This window comes from Pleurodeles waltl, chromosome 9 (assembly GCF_031143425.1).
Source record: "Pleurodeles waltl isolate 20211129_DDA chromosome 9, aPleWal1.hap1.20221129, whole genome shotgun sequence".
Classification (NCBI taxonomy): Eukaryota; Metazoa; Chordata; class Amphibia; order Caudata; family Salamandridae; genus Pleurodeles; species Pleurodeles waltl.
The window spans coordinates 573538862-573560070 of NC_090448.1; the positions used below are offsets into that span (position 1 = coordinate 573538862).

The window sequence follows — 21209 nt, forward strand, 5'->3', positions numbered from 1 at the left end:
AGGCCCTGAACACTACCATGGGCTCCATAGCAAGGGTGCTGGGTGATATGGCCAACATCATGAGAGAGTATACATCCCACCACAAGGCTCCTTCCACTAGCCAGTCAACTAGCCAGCCATCCACATTTGCTGCAGCTAGTGGACAGGAGGCCCTGCCACAGGACCCACAGGCCACCAGCACCCCTCCCCCTGCAGATGGTGAACCACCCCGCAAACTTTCCCTGCGACCCAGACAGACACCAGAGAATCTTGCCAAGACCAAGACCACTGCCAGGAAATAAGCCCCTCATGAATGTCCCTCTTGTGTTCCATTTTGTCACCTTGTCCACTTTGAACTGTCATTGCTCCCCTTCCTATGGCCACTTGGATACTGAACCTGTGCTACAAACAGACTGGACCAATACCCTGGACTATTCCCAACTGTCACCCCACTCTATTGCACTTCTCATTGTAGAACTATTTTCAATAAACACTTTGGACACAACTTGAGTAATAGTGCTTTATTTACAGGTAATGTACAATGTAACAAACTGTAATAAACTGCATGATCCTGTGTAAATGTCCAGTAACATGTTGACCCATCCAGCATTTGCATCTCAGCAGTCTGTATCACAGCAGTGCACTGTTGGAACAACACCAACATCTGCAATAAGGAAAGATGTGGGTGACAGTCAGGTGTGATGCAAAGGGAATGACTTGCATCATGCTGCAGTCACACAGTACAACACTAAAATGTAGTCTTGCTTAGTTCAAGAGTCTTACCTGAGTGTCATTGGAAGTACTGCTGGATCAAATGTGACCTGTTGTCCATATCCTCCGCCTCTTCCTCCTCCTCACTGTCCTCAGTGTCCACTGCTGACACTGCTGCATTGTCACCCCCCTCCTCCTGCAGATAGGGTACATGCCGTCTGAAGGCCAAACTGTGCAACATGCAGCACACAACAACGATTCTGCAGACCTTCTCAGCGGAGTAGCATAGGGATCCACCTGTCAGATGGAGACACCTGAACCTAGCCTTCAGGAGACCAAATGTCCTTTCTACAATCCTCCTGGTATGCCCATGGACATCATTGTACCTATTTTCAGGCCCTGTTCTCAGATTCCTAACAGGGGTCATGAGCCAGGACAGGTTTGGGTAGCCTGAATCACCTGCAACAAGTAAGGGACACACATTAGCCCTGCATAATGGCATGGGCCATGACTCCTGAAGGCATACACTCACAAACAGTGGGTGGGGACACTGGCTCACCTATTAGCCACACTCTGTGCCTCTGTAGTTGTGCCATCAGCTGTGGGACACTGCTATTCCTCAGGACAAAGGCATCATGCACCAACCCTGGATACTTGGCAGTGACGTGAGAGATGTACTGGTCAGCCAGGCACACCATCTGGACATTGAGTGAGTGGAAACTCTTCTGATTCCTGTACACTTGTTCATTGGCCCAGCGGGGGAATAAGGCAATATGGGTCCCGTCAATGGCCCCAATTACATGAGGTTTATGCCCCTTTGGATAGAGTACAGCCTTCACAGTGGGTAAGTCATCTACCTGGGGGAATGCGATGTAGCTGAACATGTGTTTGAGCAAGTCAGACAAAACCCTTGCAATAGAGAACATTGGCTGTGACATCCCTGCAGCCAAGCCCACTGTCATCTGGAAGGAGACTGTTACCAGGAAATGGAGCACTGAGAGTACCTGCACAAGAGGGGGGATTGCTGTGGTGGTACGGATAGCAGGTAGCAGATTAGGCTCCAATTGTGCACACAGCTGTGTGATTGTCTCCGCAGTGGTTGGTACCTAAGGGACCCAAATGTAGAAAAGGAATGTCAACAAGAACCATGAACACAACACTGCAGTGTACAAAGAGCATGTTTGTATGTTGGACATTACAACTGTGTAGGTGGGTACATTTAACTACAATGACACACTTATTAATCTGTACCAGCATTAGAAAATGGCACCTTCATACAGGGACAGGTGGAAGTGACCTCACACCACTGGCGTTGGCGTCATGGAGGAAGGCGGGCCACACTGCCGTGCAATTCTTCATTGGCTAACATGGCTCTCTATAGAATATGGGAACCAATAATGATTAACGCCGGGGGTGATAGTGTGCACTGCCGCAGACGTGACTGCCATTTCCTTTCTAACACCTCACTTAATTCCTGACTTTCCACAGCATGATATCTCCACTGCGTGTGCTGCTGTGACCTGTGTCTGGAACCTGCCATGGCTCGTGCTACAGGGGAAAGGGCCCCAGCTTTCACATCAGAGGAGTTGAAGTGCATCGTGGACGGAGTGCTACCCCAGTATGGCCAGTTGTAGGGGCCTCCAGACCATGGCCCATATTTATACTTTTTCAGCGCTGCATTTGCAACATTTTTTTTACGCAAAAGCGGCACAACTTACAAAATCGAATTGTATTTTGTAAGGTTGCGCCGCTTTTGGGCGCAAATTTGGCGCTAAAAAAGTATAAATATGGGCTCATTTGTGTGACATGCTGGATTGTCAGGTTCATGGTGTACCGCCTTCTGTGCTTTCTCTGCAGGTCAGCGCCCATTAGAAGAAGGGATTGTGGTGTGCCATTGCCAAGGACATGCGGACCCTGGGGTCTATAGCAGGTGGAGCACCCACTGCAGGAAACAGTGGGAGGACCTGAGACGCAGGGCCCGGAAGACCGCGGAGGCCCAGATGGGGATGGCCTACCAACAAGGGAGGGGTGCACGTCGGAAACTGACTCCCCTGATGGCCCGCATAATGTCTGGATGGGCGCTTGAGGGCATCACAGCAGAGACAAGGGGGTGAGTACAGTGTATATGTCAACCATCTCTGTTGGCTGGCATGGGATTTGGGTGCAGGGTGCTAGCTTGTGGATCCCCAGTATGCCAGTTCAGATATAGCTGTGTGGTCCAGCCCAGGACAATAGGGTGTAAAGCACATATTAGATAGCTAGGTAGGGTGCTTCCCATGTCAGGCAGGGCTTAGCTGGTCCCAGTTGGTGTGTGGCTGGCAGTGTTTGGCTCCTCCCTGCTGTGGTATTTAGCCTATGGTATGCCAGTGTAGTCCATACTGCCCATTCTCAGTCTTAGTTTGTGACAGTGATATGTCTGTCATCTGTGCTGTTGGTGCTAAGATTGACCCTGTGCTCCCTTTCTCTCTGCCTCTGTCTCCTTTTATCATCCTGTCCATGTGTGCATTAGCATCATCTGGCGAAAGAACAGGGACACCGGCGAGTTAGGAAGCTGCAGCCCACGGGACTCAGAAGCCAGAGTCCACCGATGCCAAGGGGATCTGTGGGACGGAGGGCGAGGGGAGCACCACAGCGGAGACAGGAGGTGATAACACTGATTCTGATTTGTCCTATGATGGGAGCTCCCTGGTGGTGGCGGACCCCTCTGGGACCACCCCAGCCATAGGATCTAGTGCAACCCCACCATGCCAGCACTGCCCTCCCAGTAGCCCCCCCACCGAGTTGCCTGTGCCTGCTCACCCAGGAGGGGGGCATCTTGTTCACCCCGGGCACCTCAGGCCCTGCCCCAGTCAGCCTAGCTGCTCTCGGTGAGGAGGCTATTGACCTCCTGAGATCGATCTCTGTAGGGCAGTCAACCATTGTGAATGCCATCCAAGGGCTGGCATCCCAGATGCACCAATAGAATGCCTTCCGGGAGGGCATCCACGGTGGGTTGGCAGCCCTACAGAGATCGTTTCAGGCTCTGGTCTCTTTACTGATGGCAGCCAGTGTCCCTGTTTCATCCGTCCCCCTCCAACTACCACTACCCAGTCCCAGTCTCCTTACCCCCAACCCATCCCATGGACACATTCAGACAAGCATGCACCCAAAACAACACACAGGACTCGCACAGACAAACACAAGCAGCACACTTCAGTCCACAAGCAGTCACACAGCCAACAGACAGATGCACACACAAAATCATCCACTGCCTCCACTGTATCCCCCCTCATCCTCCTCCCTCACAGTCACATCCTCACACCTGCATGCACTGCATCAACAGTCCCAGATCCTGTCACCTGCACAGCCTTGCCCACAGTCACCACAACAGCAGACCCACAGACATGCACCCCACACACCACATGTGCAGTCACCCCCGCATGCAGCACTCCCACCTTACTTGAAGACACCACCACAACATCCATACACACATCATGTTTGTCCTCACCCACCCTGTCTGCCCCCTCCAGTAACACATGCACACTCACACTCAGACCCCGAACAGCCATCCACATCACACATGCACACTGTCCATGCACCTGCACCCAACTCCAGCACACCTCTTCCTCCTCCTACAACCACTCCCTCTACCTTCACTCCCATCCCTCCTCCTACATCCCATCCCATTGTCCCTAAGAAGCTTTTCCTTTATGGCCTTGATGTCTTCCCTTCCCCTCCCCCGTCATGCCCGTAAAAGGAAGGTTCCACCACCCCAGGCCAGTACCTCAGGCACCCAGTCAGACACAGTTCCACCACCAAAGTCTCCAGCTGCCACTATGGGGCACATGAGTCTAAAGCCGGACCCCTGCAACATGGACACTCCCCCCCCAGAGGGCTAGGGTGCCGCCCCTTCCAAACAGACTGGCAAGACCATGGGACCACCTCTAAAACCCAGGGCCAAAGAGGCCCCAACGAAGTCCCTGCCCAAGGAGGCACCCCAGAAATGAAAGGCCAAGAAGGCCCGAGGAATCAAAGGCAAAGGAGGCCCGAAGACATCCAAGGCCAAGAAGGCCCCCCAAACATCCAAGGGTAAGGAGGCCCCCCAGACATCAAGGCCAAGGAGACACCCCCAGACATCCAATGCCAAGAAGGCCCCCTAGACACCAAGGCCAGGGAGAACCCCCAGAAATCAAGGGCCAAAGGGGCCCCAGAGAAATCCACGGCCAAGGAGGCCCCCCAGACATTTAAGGCCAAGGAGCCCCCCAGAAATCCAAGGCCAAGGAGGGCCCCCAGACATTCAAGGTCAATGAGGCCCCCCAGAAACCAAGGCCAAGGAGACCCTCCAGACATCGAAGGCCAAGGACGAGCCTCAGATATCCCTGGACGAGGAGGAGCCTGCGAAATCCCTAGACAAGTAGGAGCCCCAGAAATCCCTGGACAAGAATGAGCCCCGGAAATCCCTGGACAAGGAGGAGCCCCAGAAATCCCTGGACAAGGATGAGCCTCAGAAATCCCTGGACAAGGAGGCCCCACAAAAATTCCTAGACATGGAGGCCCACAATATAGTGGCCATGGAGTAGTATCCGTAACCAGAGACCAATGGGCACCATCAATAACCAGTGGTCAGCCAGCCCTCTCCTTATCCTGTGGGCAGGAAGCCCCCTCCAGAACCAGTGGGCAGCCAGCCCCCTCCTCAACCTGTGGGCAACCGGCCCCCTCCTCATCCTGTGGGCAGGAAGCCCCCTTAAGAACCGGTGAGCAGCCAGCCCCTCCTCAGCCTGTGGGCAGCCAGCCTCCTCCTCATGCTGTGGGCAGGAAGCCCCCTCCAGAACCAGTGGGCTAGCCTGCTCACAAAGAGTTGCAACCCCCACCCACCACAGCCCTGCCCCCTGAGGTGCCTGCCCATTTCAAACATGATGCCCCTGAACAGTGGCGTCCCTATGTTGTCAGGAGTCAAGTTGGGGCTTGGACTTTTACCTGTGGGCATTAGTGACTTTGGACTGGCCTTTGGGCCTGCATTTCTTTATTTCTGCATTTGTGCATGTTTTTGCATTATACATATTTATACAATAGGAATACAGTGGTTGGAATTGTGTATGTGTCCTGCTTTAATTTACTCTGGGGTACTGTTCCTGTTTATTCCTGTGCATGTGTTTCTGGGTGTGTGGTGTGTGTATGGTGTGTGTTGTGCATGTGTGTGTCACTTTCCACCACTCTCTCCCACCCTTGTGTGGTACAGCATCAGGAATACTTGCAGTTCAGTTTCCATGGCAGCCGCAGACTCCTATGTGTCCCAGGAGGTGAGTGGCTCCTTTTAAGTGATGTGTTTCCGCCAGGCTTTTGGTGTTGTTGCTATCACCCTGGAAATCGTTACGGCGTGCTGTGTCATAATATGATGGACGAATCCTTGTCTTCTGCCTGCTTGTGGGTGGCTACTGCTGTATTTGGTGTTCGTACCACGCTGGTAGTTGGTGTGGTACATTGGTTGTCTGTGGGAGGGCTCACCGCAATGGTCATAATTTGGCGGTCATTACTGCCAGCCTGTTGGCGGTGTTACCGCTACGTTAACCCTGCCGGTCAGAAGACCGCCAAGGTCATAATGATCACCTATATCTCCCCCTTGTTGAATATTTTGTTTTTTTTTACAGATATATATATTACAACTCCTCCATAAGTGATTGTGAAACTTTGACTAAATGCCCACATTATGTCATCTGAGGGTGTGAAAACAGAAAAGACTGGCACCTGCAATGTAGTCACAGATGCAGTCAAGGGGCTCTCTACAGTTTCAATCAAACTAGTCTCATCTCTGACATCAGGAACTGGTGAATGATGAGGTAGATGCCTGAAGTGCGAAGAATCTCTCATAATGTATTTTTTAAGACAGTGAGAAGTCACCATATGTCCTTTGCTAGTTACAGCTTCGTAGAGTTCAGCATTATAGGGATCATCAGATTTGCGTTTTCTATGTTGTCGCACCAATTACTGAATCTTCTTAATTGAAAACCATGTTCTTGGCATATTGACGCTTATCTGCATATACTTTTATCTTTTGTTGATGAAATAATCCTGTTTGACAAAGTTCACCATCTGTTGTAAATCTTCTGTTGGTCCTTTGTAGTACCTTGTTGGTCCTGTCTCTCCAGAGCACCAGGGTTGCAGGACTTTCACCTGTTGTTGAATGAGGAGTCAAATGGTAAGCTCAAAGAGTAGTATGGAGAGCCAAAGAAGTATGCTTTCCTGATTCTTCACATTGCGATGATCAAGAAAGTCTCTGAATTTTCGACTGTTAAAATGAAGGCCATTGTCAGACTTCAGAATTGAAGGAACACCCCATATTGCAAAAATGCTATCTAACCTCTTGATGACTCTTTTTTGAGTAATAGTAGTTTTACTAGTGTAAAACAAGGTTATGCATCTATAATCACCATTAGGTGATGCTGATTCTCTTGTATGACAGTTCGCAAACCACATAAGACAATACCTTTTTGAGTAACAGACAGTTCTTTTTTCACATTTTTGAACTTCTGATACTCACTGGCATATATGAGAGGTTGACTGTGCTGTTTCTAGGATTGATGTGCAATTATGTCTTCTAATATGAACATGTTGCTGACTTTATTTGTTCCATTAATAATTTGTCACCATGAAATAGGAGCAGGGGTGCTGAACTTCACAATGACATTAATTAAAGCTCCAGCAGCTTTGAAAGGGGTTCAGTGACCCAGTACTGGCATTCGTTAAATGTAGTCAGCAGGGTTTTGACCTTTCCCTGGACATTGCACAATAGTGTAGTCATATACCTGTATTCACAAGCCCCAACATTTGATTCTATGAGGCATCTTGACTTTTGCATTGCCAAAGATGGTAAGCAATGCTTGATGATTGGTTAAAAGAGTGAAAGATTTTCTATTTAAGAATATGTTGAAATGTTCACAATCTCACACCACTGCTAAACTTTTTTTTCAGGATGTGAACCGGCATGTTCAGTTTGGGACAAACTTCTTCTTGCATATGCCACAATATGCCTTCGAGCATTTGGCAGTGTTGGGCAAGAATTGTGCCCAACTTTACCGGGTTTACATCAACCACAACCTCTATATGAAGCTTTGGATCTATGTAGGCCATTTCAGTTGTATTCTTAATTGCCTGTTTGACTTTCTTAAAACTTTTATCACGTTCATGAGACTGATAAAAGAAAGCATTTATTTTTGTTCACTCTCTTAAGGGAGCACTGATTGGCAAGTTCATGCATGCATCTGGAACAGTAACTGCCCATGCCAAGGAGTGATCATAAACTGTTAACATATTTTGGGGGACTGGTGGCTGATAAAACATGTACTTTAGCTGGGTCTGGCATCATATCCTTATCAGAAAAGATATGGTCAAAGATTTTGAGTTTTATTCCGTTAAATTCACATTTCTCAGCAATCAGGGATAAACCTGCATCAGCATGTAAACAACACACTTGAGTAAGAGTTTTATCATGTTCCTATTGAGTAGCTGCGAAAAAACAATATGTCATCACTGTAATTGAAAGCATTCATGACAGGTTGTATGATACGTCTTAGTTCTGTAGCTGTTGACACACAAGTGTTATAAAAAAACAAAATGGGTAGAAAAGGTAGCAATGTATCTATACTTTTCTTAGAGTTCCAATCGACGATATCCTTTGTTCAGATCAAGGTGAGAGAACACTTTGGCACAGTTTAGCTGTGTGATATTGTTGGCAATGGGCAGACCAGGGTGTAGTTCTCTTTCAAGTGCGTTGTTGGCTTGATGCACATTAACACATATGCATACAGCTCCTTCACTGCCCTCTTCGGGCACTACCACCATGGGCGAAACCCTGAGGTTGGACCAATAGATTGCTCAATTATATCATGCTTTAGTAATGACTCAAGCTCTTTCTTAACAGCTTCTTGTAGATGAAACACAGTTTGTTTATGTCTTTGAGTAACATTTAAGCTGAGTAAGGAAGAAATGACTGATTGGTTGTTTAATAGAGTACTGTGTAATGATTGAGGATGCTGGCATCCATACGTTATCAAAGCTTAAGAGTGCCCAAGCAAATGACAGTATGATACGTCCATAGCAATGTTTCTGAAGATGCTGTAAACATTTAGAGCCTGATTTAGATCTTGGTGGATGAGTTACTTCATAAAAGCAGTGACTGACATCTCGTCTGTCGAAATATAAATCACAGGATTTAATGGGATTTATATTTCAGTGGACAGGATATCCTTCACCATGGTGACGGAGTAACTTGTCTGCCAAGATCTAAATCGGGCCCTTAGGGCTATGATTATCATTATTTCACGCAATACAGCAAGACACCTTGATGTGCTGCACTGCATGAAAGGGAGAGGGCAGGAAAGCATCCTATCTTTCGAGATAAGGTTCATTCCTGCTTGCTGCCTTGGCAATCACCCGATTTACTCCCTACCTATCTTTCAAGATATGGTGCATTCCTGCTTGCTGCCTTGGCAATCACCCGATCTGCTCCCTAGGACTAACGCAGGCACCATTGGACCATGATGGAAGGGTGACTGCCCTGGAGATAGGATTGTTTTTTGCGGGAAGAAACATCTTCCTGCACACAAACAATCCTCTTAGACTTTTTCCTCTTTCCGCATGTGCTACAGAATGCAGCCCACATTGAAAGAGGAAAAAAACGAAGAGAAATAAAGATATTTCTCCTTGTTACTCCTCCCCTAGGAAGGCATAGCATGTTGGCACATTCCCAGGTTCACCAGTAATGGTAAATTTGGAAATACACCAAAATCCATGGGTGAACAAATGGGAACACCCAACTTCAACAATGGAATGCCTCCTTGAGGCAGAGTAACGCAAGGCAGCAACTTCTGCTGCGCTATTCCAAATGTACCCAGTCCTGCAGGTGCCACGCGTGGCTTAGTAAATAGCCTTGCAGGTTTTCTGTTGCATGGCGACACAAAACTTTGATAAATATGGCCCCTGATGCTCTCTTGAATTGTTCTTTCCCTTGTTAGCAGTGTTTATCTGAACCTCATATTGGGTGGTCCAAGTGCTTTGCTTTGAATTAACACTTTTATTCTCACATGTTCCATTGTCTGATGTCCCTTTTTTTATGTATTTTCAAAGTAGATGTGTTTCTTAAAGTGCATTTTGTCCAATACAGAACATTCACTTGTAAGGTTCTTAGAAGACTTGTGCAGTACTTGTTTCGGTCTCTTGTTCTTTCTTTTAAGTGCTCAATTGCAGTCTTTGATTTCGTTGGCGGTCGTGTTTTGGCAAACGTGCTCTTCAGGCTCCCATTTAAAGTGTTAAATTATGGTAATTTGATGAATCAGTCATTGAAATGGCCGAGAATGAGAGTTTGCTTTCATTAGACTCAAGATGTCAGACTATAAGTGGGTCATTAAAATCTTTTGTGCATTTTGAAATATACTGTTTAAAATGTGTGTGTTGCTTGTGTGAAGTGCACTAATCCCAGTGGCAAATATTTGAGTGTTATGAAATCTTTCACTAGATAAAAAATGATGGAAGTGCTCAAAATTGGTTCAGAGGATTGAAGAAATAAATCATTGAATGAAAAAATGAAGAAATATGTTCGTGAAGGAAGATCTAGGAGGGTCAGCCAGAAGCCCACCCTATTTTTATGGGCAATGTGGTAAATACCTTGGTCATGTTCCCAAGTCACACACTGCATGAACGTTTCTCAGTTTTTCCTTTACGAATACTATAAATGATTACTACAAGCTTGTGCTGAAGGTTTTACAATCTCTGTTTAAGATGTCACTTAGCCCCAAGAAAAAGGATTCAGAAGTTTTCAACAAAATGACATATGTCCCACTCAACCCTAATCCTGCCATTCACATTTTTCTTGATCTTTTGCTGCTAATTCAAGAACCATGTTTAGGGGTAATCAGGTAGCCAACCAGTTTAGCTGCTGATTCCTCATTTGCCGTACACCACTAATGTGATTTGTACTTTCTACATCTTTATGTTTGTGATACCAAAACAATAAGCAAGTTTGTTTTTCCAAGTCTGATATATTCATGATGCAAAACTATTCAGAGTTATTTTTCCTAAATTCACCACATTTTCTTTACAGCATGACAACTGAAGATGCATATTAGCTTTTTGTTGATTAAGGGCCCAACTTACTATGGAATTGAGAATAGTTAAAAGTTAGCTTCTCATCAGGAGTGACTAATAATTCTATTTAAAAATGCTGCAGTTAAATATATAGGCAGTCCCAACTAACTATTTTTCATATTGACTTGATTGAAGACATTTCATTGCACACTTTAAATACAACTTTGCCTCAACCCATAATTCTGGTATATCGGAAGTGGTTCCTCACTGCCTTTACATCACTGCAAACTATGGTCCTCATTATGAGTGGTAGGATTATTTCCAAACTCAGCGCAGTGATTAGAATTCCAAGTTAAGCTTAAAATACAACAGGTATTTTCCTGGTGCAAAAATTGCTGCATCCCAACACTTTTCTCCTATACGATTTTCACAAGCAAAAACCCAGGCTGAAAACATGGCAAAACATGGAAAAGAGTGTGGTAAATATCAATTTCACGTATTGCCCAATCCCTTCTAGAAAACTTGGAATAAGAGGTTTTTCTCAACAGCTAGTATATAACCCACCCTGGATTAATGGTATTTCTGGTAAACATACCCACTAATCATCTTCACTCAGAATCTGGGCCTATGTGCAGAGCACCAAACCACAACCTTGGTGAACCCCACTATAATTACCATCTTTGAGTAGCAAGTTACTCAAGTCGCTGAAGTATGTAAATTGACTTTGTATCCTTCATAATCATTGTCTGATATGTGCAGGGCGCATGGAACACAGCTTGTAATATTTCTTGTTGTCTCTGAAATAGTAATGTGAACTATTAAGGTACCTTTGAATGAAACACAAAGGTCAGTAAAGTGATTAGGAAAAAAAAAATCACTGTGCCCTTCTTTGTCTTTCCTGTGCAGGGAACAGATGTGATGTATTTACTTTCCACTGTACTCAAGGACAGGAAATACTTCAAAGACCCAGACAGCTTCAATCCTGAGCGCTTTTTGGATGAGAACGGGGCTTTCAAAACAAACAATGCATCTGTGCCTTTTTCTCTAGGTACTTACCTAAAAACTTTGCCTAAAATAATTCTCCTTTCCTATATTATTCATCCACTGTGTAATGTGTTGCAAGGATGCACATTAACACTTTTTTCTTTATTGCATTATGCTCATCTCTTATGTTCACATGCCTTTTGATATAATGTTCCCACTGTTTTCAATAGCACCATTTATCTTCTTCTAGGTAAGCGGAACTGTCTAGGAGAAGGCCTGGCTCGCATGGAAATCTTTATATTCCTCACCACCATCCTGCAGAACTTCATCTTAAAATCTGCAGTTGACCCCAAGGACATTGATCTCACACCTCAAGAGATTGGCATCGAAAGCGTGGCCCCCATTTATAAATTATCATTTGTACCCCGTCAAGGGAAGCAGGATTGAAATATCTGCCACCTGGTTCGTGGCTTGGCCTAGCTTATGGTTAACAATATGATGTTCTAGTTAAGGTTTACCATTTTCTACATTCATAGCTAATAAAGGCTTGCAGCAACAAGAAAAATACTTAAGAAATCGTGTCAATAGGACCGTCATATTTATAAGGCTCAGACTAAATAAACACTCAGGAAGCCTTATCGTCTTACTTCCCTTGTTATTGTATTGTTGAAAGTATCCAACGTAATAGAAGGCCTGATTTAGAGTATGGTGGTGGGGGGAACCTTATACAAAAGTCATGGCTTTATGGCTTTATTGACAGAAGTTCTGGTAACATATTTGTTTGTGTTAGCTAATTGTGTGGATCTACAACCTGATAATGATGCTGGCTTGTCCGCCCATTCTGCCAAAGTGCAGAGCTTGCTTTGTCATAAATAGTTGTGGATAGATTGTTCATTTTAAACATAAGAATGTAATTATCGTGCTCCTGCAATGCTGGGAAACACCCCCAGAATTTCTAGGTGTAGTCACTGGCAGTGTAACTCTACACTTAAGGGACATTTCCAGGGTCCACATTCATTGATCGAAATTCCAGTAGCACAGATGTGTATTGGTTATTATTTCACCAGCTTGTTCTCAGCCACTTTGATAACAAAACCTTCCGCATTATGATAGATGAGTTTCAATATGGTAAATGTTCATCTTGTGCTTTGGCAAAGGAGTAGCATGTATTGCAGGGGAAGGTGAATTTACAACAGCCAAGCCAACAAAAACTAAATCCAGTGGGGCAGATTACCTAAGAACTGCATTGGCTTTGCATGCTGCAAGTCATCCCAAGGCAACGCAAGTCATTAAATTGATGTACAAAGCAATGCAAGTTTTTTTTTGCATGACTCTGTAAATAAATGTAATGCTACACAGCAGCGTACTTTGCATTGTATTACATTCCCTTGTGGTAGGCATTCCATTGGTGGAGCATCAGCATTCCTGTGCATCATCTTAGGACATTTAGTGCAATCACAGATTTATTAAAGGCAGTACACCTGGGATTGTGCCTAAATGGTGTGCCTACCATAGAGAGGCTTAAAAAGGAGATATGTCTTTATTTCTCCTTGTTACTTTCCCTTTCTCTGAGCAATGAATACTGAATCACACATAGAAAGAGGACTTTGCCTCTAAGGATTGTTTTTGTGCAGGAAAATATCCCTTCTTGTGCAAACATATTCCGGGCTGTAATACAAGCATCCTTGCAACATGGTGCGAGCATGCCTGCATTTGAACTAGGCAACACACAGGCCCATATTTATGGGAAAAGGATGGAACACGATGCTGCGCCAAAATTGGCAGTGCCACGCTCTGTCATTTTCACAATGCAGGGATGCGCCATATTTAATTGAATACCCTGCACCCCTGTGTTGTCCCCTGCGCTGGTGCTAAATTTAGCTGCGAACACAGGCATCCTTGCACCATCGTGCAACGATGTCTGCATTGAGGGGTGTGATTGTTTTTGTGTGGGAAGGTGTCCCTTCCTGCACATAAACAATCACTAAAGGCGATTTGGCACTTCTGACAAAGCGTCATTGTCAAATTATTGTTTATGTGCAGGGAGGGACACCTTCCCGCACATAACCAATAATTTCTGACATTTTTCTCTTTCTATGCATGTGGCAGAATGCAGCACACATAGAAAAAGCAAAAAACGAGGAGTAATAACAGTATTTCTCCTGATTGTGCCTTGATAACTCCACCCTTGGTGTGGTGTTAGATTTTGGCGCTGCCTCAGATTTACAAAATCTCATAATTCTGAGGCAGTGTCAAAATGCAATAGGTGTTGCTGTGGCATGCCCACATCAACACCCATTGCACACCCCTCTGACGCAGAAAGCGTTGCAGTACAACTACTTGTATTTATGGGGCAGAGATTAACACCACTGGAGTGTCACGTAAAGTGACGCTCCAGTGAAGCTGTGGGCTCTTAAATAAGCTCAATAGTGCATCAGCATTAGGAGAGAGCAGAATCGCACCATATCTTATTACATATGGCTCATTTTTTGTTTTCTCCCATTCATGCAACACAACATAGCAAGTTGCCTTGCTGTATAAAATGTTAGTACATCTGCCCCCAGATTTACTAAGGCTTTGCACCAGTGGAAATAGAAAAGTGGCACATGGCATTTACTACCCAACACAAAACGAGGAGCCCTTTTCTAAGATCAAAAACAGCTCTGTGCTCCTTTGCATCTCTTTCAGGTGAGCATTACTGTGGTGGAATGAAAACACTCATAGAGTTTGGTACAAAGCTGAAACTACTGGAAGCAGATGTAAACAAGGGCAAATATGTTAATTTCTCCCATAAATTTATGGATTGCACATGTGCTGTAGTCTGCAACACCCATTCAATGTCTGGGATATTTCTAAGTTCACGATAATTAGGCAGTGCCTGATGGGCTGGTGTGACAGATCGGTGCGTGGGATAGCTTTTTGGTAGTTGTAGACCAGTTTTCTGGCCAGCTTTTACCATTGATTTCCCTGATATTACCACTTTTTTAGCTATATGATTGACTAATTGGGGCCACTCTTATTTTGGTGCCTGCACCTATTTTGTGTCCCAGTCAGACCATGAGGACAGGAGATTCCAGCAACAACAGAACACTCTCTGCAGGTATGGGGTGTGTTGTGCCTTCCCCTTGCACTAAGTAGCACAGCCCATTTCATCTTGTGCTGTTTTAAATTTTTTTTAAAAATAGTAAGTCAGGGTCAAGTACATTTTTGATTGAAAATGCTTTTTTTGGTTTACTAATAATCTTGGGGGCAAATGATGAATCTTCAAAAATATTGATTCTTTCTTAGCATATCTGGCTATACTTCTACAGGCCTAGCTTTGTGCAATGTGTTTTTCCCCCTTTGTGCAATGTGTTTTTCCCATTTAACCTCAAATTGAAAATGTTGCACTCTGTGACAGTTTAAAAAAGGCTGTATAGATGTGGTATAAAGTTAGAACACTGAAAAATCAAGCTTGTGTGTGATTTTCGTTTAAAGTTGCTCATTTGTTTTTGAGTTATTTGCATTTCAAAAAAACAGAAAACATTGGTTTTGGAAAATTAATTTTTATGTCTATCTTGTTAGTTTTATCTGAGGACCCTGACAGGTTCCTCAGACCTGAGCAATTTGTTTGGCTAGCAAATTTTATTTTTTGTTGTGGTGACCATTACTTGATATCAGGCTTCAAGGATTGCACTCGGAAAGAAATTCCGGTAGGGATTCGAGGCGTGGGGGGGAGAGCATCTACTGACCCTGGGAAGATGTGACAAAGGTACCAAAGAAACATAGATCTATACAGGCCCAAGAACAAAACTTTAGTTCCTGATTTCGTCACAGGGTTTTCAGGCATGAATCTCGGGCCCTCTCGCATGTTTATTAACCCAAAATCGAGACCATAGAATTCTGGAGAAATTTTAAATACTTTTTTCAGCAAATCCTAAAAAATAAACTTTGGTTATACAGATTCAATGATTGTGAGCAGATAATACTTTAAGGCCCGGCCCTAAAGCCAGAGGCTACTTCTCTGACCATGCAAATCGCCATGTGTGGTGCAACGTGCTTGGTGCCACAGGGGCTGGCATGGGTCCTGTGACCAGAGCTGATTGTGGATGGCCAAAAGGCATGCAATACACAAAGGGTAGCTCAACTAATGATATTTTAAGTTTAGGAAAGGTGTAGTCAGAACAATAATCTATCACAAAGACTCCTGCTTAGCCTGTATTCCTTTAATTCTAGAATCAATCAAGAGATAGTAAATGACACATACATATGTGTATTATAAAAAATGGTGATTGCATTACAAATATAACATGCTTCCATTCGTTATGACACATTCAAAATTATTTCTAAATACATAATGAACAATACATATCATACAGCAGTGACATTTAACCTGTGGTCCGGCGACCCCTGGGAGTCCGCAGCACCTACTCGGGGATTTGTGAATAAAATCCACTATTCCCAAACCACAACACATCTAAAATCCTCACAAACACAGAATTCAGACAGCCTTATACATGCTCTTAAACACTCATTTCCATGCCCCCAGAACTTCCTTAGACACCACAAAAAGGAGGGTTCTATTTAACTCCTTCACAATTGTTGGATCGTGGTTTGGGGGCTGAAGAAATGTTGGACACAAGTTTCGCTGGTTATAATAATTTTGTTCCACCTTCTTCGGGACTCACAATACTAAAACGTTTTCTTTCCTTTTAGGGTGAGTAGGTTGCTCTTTCTCAGGGGGTGGTCTTGGTTACTCTCTGTTTAACTTTTGCAAGAGTTAGTTGGGGTCATTCCAGTACAGTGCCTACTGGTAAACCATTTGTTTAAATGTATCCAAATACCCCCTTCATATCCTTCATGGTCTTTGTTAGTTCTACTTATTCATGGTAGTTCTTCACATATATAAGCCTAGTAATAGATGAAGCAGTACTTTAATTCTCATTTCTGCCTCGTCTCTCACAGTGTTGTCTGGAACTACAACCAACCAACTGACCTGCCATTAGTAGCAGTCTCAATTTCATCGGAGTTGGAGAATGGATTGGCCATAAGTCAACTCTACAGGGCCAAGGACCCTTGAAAGCAAAAGTTGAAAGGGCAAGTAGCCAGGCCTCAAGCCAGGCTCCACCTCAAGATTCTAGGATGAGCATGGAAGAAAGGTGAAGGGCTAGGCCACAGACCAGACCCAAAATTCAGCCGCCAGCTGTGCCTGATCGAAGGCTGTGTACAACATGTACAGGATGCACAGGTGATCATTGGGAACAAGGCCTGCACTGTGTCCAGGTCCTAAATTCTACTCCAATATTTCATGGGCAATTGGGTGCATAGGTTAGGCCCAGTCTCCATACTTTGCTGTTCGCAAAGGCCACATATAGAAGGGGCTTCCCTCACAGGTGGTTGGGTGCAGACTCTGCATCCCACTAAGAGGTACCTCAGGTGCCACTCTGGATCCAAACTCTACTGCACAGAGAGAAACTGGATACATGGGTGATTCGGTAAAGCAGGGCCCTAAATTCAATCCACATGGTGCACTGCCAAATACCTTGTGAGGTGGTTGTTGAATGAACAGTGGTGGCCCTGCATCCAACCGCCAACATTTCTTTAAAAATAGGAGAAACTCAACAAAAAAACAGCAGTTACAAGAAAACTGTGGTTACAGTAGCACAAATATCCCAACATCGCCACAGGTAAAAATATAAGACATTCATTGAAAAACAACATTTAAAGTGACCTTAAGGTGCCAAAACAGAACTAAGGAAGCCATAAGGTTCACCAGTTATGGTCTATCAAACAAACTATAACTTAATGCTCTGCCGTGCTCTGCTCTTGCAGATCATTAACAAATGTTCCAGAAGGCTATGCCTTCCTAGTGAGCATATTCTTCAAGATAGTGAAAGATACTTCACAAGGGTATTGTCTCAGAAGACATGTGGTTGTAGGTGTGGGTATGGCCCAAGCTGGAAAATGTACAATATCCATTTGTGTATTCTCCAATAACATAGTGTCTGATTTAGTGTTGGGATGTATATTAAAGTTTGCTATTTATGGACAGAATTTAAAATACAGATTTGAGTCCACACCCATGGATTTCCCCAAGACAAGCACCGACTGACCAGCTGACCAGCAAATAGACCATGGATCTTGTGACACAAATGCCTTATATGTATTAACGTTTGGGGTCATAATAGAAATTAAATGGCATTTGTGGAAAAATTATCACAAAATACACCATTTTGGGGTGCACAATTCTTGTTCTGCATGGACCAGAAGACCTGATACCTGTTTTAAATGGGAGTAATGGCAATTCTACCAGACCCACTATTAGAGTAGCCCATCTCAGCTCCAAACGTCTAGAGTATCACTTTGATGTAGAACCCATACCTGCTGTTAGGAATAAGAGGGCAGATTGTTCTCTCATCTTCTTGCTGCAACAGTGAGTGGAATGTTCATGGGGACTGTCATGAGGACTCTGAGGAGAAGATGTAAGAAAGTGGGCCTGCACCCAGTGCAACGCCACTTTTCTTGCACTTCTTAGCGCCCCCTTACTGCCACCATGTGTGCACCATATTCAAAATATGGCACACCATGGCTCAGTGTAGGGGGCAATAATGTCAACATTTTTGATGCCATTGATGTACTGTTCAGGGTTAGAGACAACATTTTACAGTACAAAGGAGCCCATTGTATTCAATCGTGGTCCCCTTTTAAAGCCTGCTCTGATTAGGCATTACAAATGCTGCAAAAAATGGCACAACAACATCTTTTCGATTTCCTTGTGCCATTGTTTCAGCCCCCCTAATGGGAGAAGCCCCCTTGCATACATCATGCCTGGCGCAGGCATAATGTGGCATACTGCATGCATTGCACCACTTTGTAAATCTGGCACGGCAAATTTGGCCTTGTTGGGCCACATTAGCATCAAAAAATGACACTAATATGGTGCAAGTAGGCGCTAGGCCCTCTCAAATCTGGGCCTGAATACTTAGTTGTAATGGCATGTTGGGTGGTATGAAAGTACATTGTACATTGATGGAGGTGAATCAAAGAAGGTTTTGTCCAAAGAAGATGAAATGATCAAGTCACGAAATATGATGTGATGGGGTATCCCCATAAAAAATGTACCCTCTCAATTTCAGCCCTACAACAAAGTTCATAGTAAATCCTCCGTGGAGGTGGAACAGTGTTTCAAGGTAAAACATTGTGGCCTCCATGTAACATCAGGAGAGATTGCTTGACATCAGCCACTAGGGGCATTTGGGAATGACCTCCAACAAGAAAATATTGAGAGAATGTATTGGTGGCTTGAAATGGACTTGAGAGTGGAGAGTTGGATTGAGAGATATGTGGTTTGTAACAATAATGATAAAGGTCTATTAGCCAGTAATCCTCCTGTAAGTGCTCTGGGTTGTTCGTAGCAATGTTGAGGAAAGGTTGAGTGTCAATATTCTAGGACTTTTTGAGGTTGTGCCACCCAACATTCTTTGAGAGCAATGTTGTGGATGTATTTTAACACTCCCAATGGTTGTTCTGATGAGACACAATTTTTGGCACTCAGGGGAAGAATATTTTGCAACGGTATTTCCCAAATGGCTATGCAGACTCAGAGGGAAAATTGGTGTTGTATCAGAAAAGGAAGAAGGCGGGGCATGGCCAAGGAGGAGACCAAGGCCCATATTTATACTTTTTGACGCTAAACTGCGCTAACGCAGTTTAGCGTCAAAAAGTTTTGCGCCGTCTAACGCCATTCTGAAGCGCCATGCGGGCGCCGTATTTATGGAATGGCGTTAGACGGCGCAATCAGACCGGCGCTGCCTGGTTTGCGTGGGAAAAAACCACGTAGACCAGACAGCGCCGGCGTAGGGGGAAAATGGCGCATGGGCGTCTTAAAATGGGGCAAGTCAGGTTACGTCGAAAAAATCGTCTTAACCCGACTTGCGCCATTTTTTAACGACGCCCATCCCCCATCAACATGACTCCTATCATTGTAAAGATAGGAGTCATGCCCCCTTGCCCAATGGCCATGCCCAGGGGACTTCTGTCCCCTGGGCATGGTCATTGGGCATAGTGGCATGTAGGGGGGCACAAATCAGGCCCCCCATGCCACAAAATATTATTAAAAAAAAAAAAAAAATACTTACCTGAACTTACCTGAATGTCCCTGGGGTGGGTCCCTCCAGCCTTGGGTGTCCTCCTGGGGTGGGCAAGGGTGGCAGGGGGGGGTCCCTGGGGGCAGGGGAGGGCACTCTGGGCTCATTTTGAGCCCACTTGTCCCTTAACGCCATGCCTGACCCAGGCGTTAAAAAGCGGCGCAAATGCGCCGTTTTTAGCCACGCCCACTCCCGGGCGTCTCTTTTGCCCGGGAGTATAAATACCACGTAAAGGCCTGGGAGTCATTTTTTAGACGGGAACGCCTCCCTTGCATATCATTAACGCAAGGAAGGGGTTCACGCTAAAAAATGACGCACATTCCGGGAACTTTGGCGCTATTCGCCTCTAACGCCATAGTATAAATATGGCGTTAGTTGGCGTTAGTTTTGCGTCGAAATTGCGTCAAAAAAAACGACGCAATTTCGGCGCAAACGGAGTATAAATATGGCCCCAAGTACGACATGTCTCCCCTGAGCATGGTGATCCTCCTTCCCCCCTTTAGCCTGGTGAATTCTCTTTTTATGCCTCTGGAAGGCCTCTTGGGTGCCAGCAATGTGAGGGCACCCAGAAGGGCTTTCCTTGGCCCCACAGGGCCTCTAATACTACCATTGTTTCCCCACAGTGGCATCTACCATCGCAGCAGCCACCTTGCAGGAATGTTGCTTGAGGATTCATCTAAATCTGTGGCACCCAGGGGATGGAGGCATCATTGGAAACCTCCCGGTCATGAAGGGTGAGCGTTGCTGGTGCAGAACTGCGGAGCCCCCTGCTGAGCCCCTTTCGAGCAATTAACTCTTTACGGGTGAACAAAGCAGTGTGGAAAGCCGTGCTGGGTCTGGAGTGGCTGGTGAGGTGAGGCCAGCATGTGAGTCAGCCCGGATTAGCCGTTTTACCTAAGACAAACCAGGGGCTGGGGAGCTCATTGTGATTGTGCAGCCCTTTTACCTTCTTCTTCTTCTTCCAATCTGGCCCTAAAGTTTGCAGTGTTGGTAGCCTGATTTCCCACACAGTGCCCTGGGGCCCCATTCTCCTTTACTGGCCCTGAAGTCTGCTACGGTAAAGGCCTGATCTCCTGTGTGACATCTGGAGCCATTATGCAGGCATTTGAAGGAGAAACAGCTGGGGGCCCCTCTTCACTTGAAGCTAGATTGGGTTGACGACTTGAAGTGGAGGGGCCAAAAGGCATCAGTTGAATTCGTGAGGGACCCTCGAGGTGAGATCAGGATGTGCCAATGCTTTTCTCATTTGAAGTGAGTGCTCTGCATCGGTGAATTCCACCTGTGGGGGCACCTTCGCATATTGCAGGATCAGAGTGGCAATCGGAGAGGTGACCCAGAAGGGTTGTACCA

General features: G+C 45.2%; 1 protein-coding gene across 1 annotated transcript in view; it reads left to right on the top strand.

The window, feature by feature from the left end:
• LOC138259676 (cytochrome P450 2G1-like) overlaps nt 1-15185 on the top strand; it is a 698383-nt gene extending 683198 nt beyond the window's left edge. Inside the window, exons 8-9 of the mRNA XM_069207550.1 lie at nt 11656-11797; nt 11984-15185. Coding sequence (XP_069063651.1) covers nt 11656-11797; nt 11984-12180 — 339 coding nt within the window. The 3' untranslated portion in view covers nt 12181-15185. The remainder of the gene's footprint in view (nt 1-11655; nt 11798-11983) is intronic.
• Nucleotides 15186-21209: the final 6024 nt, after the last annotated feature.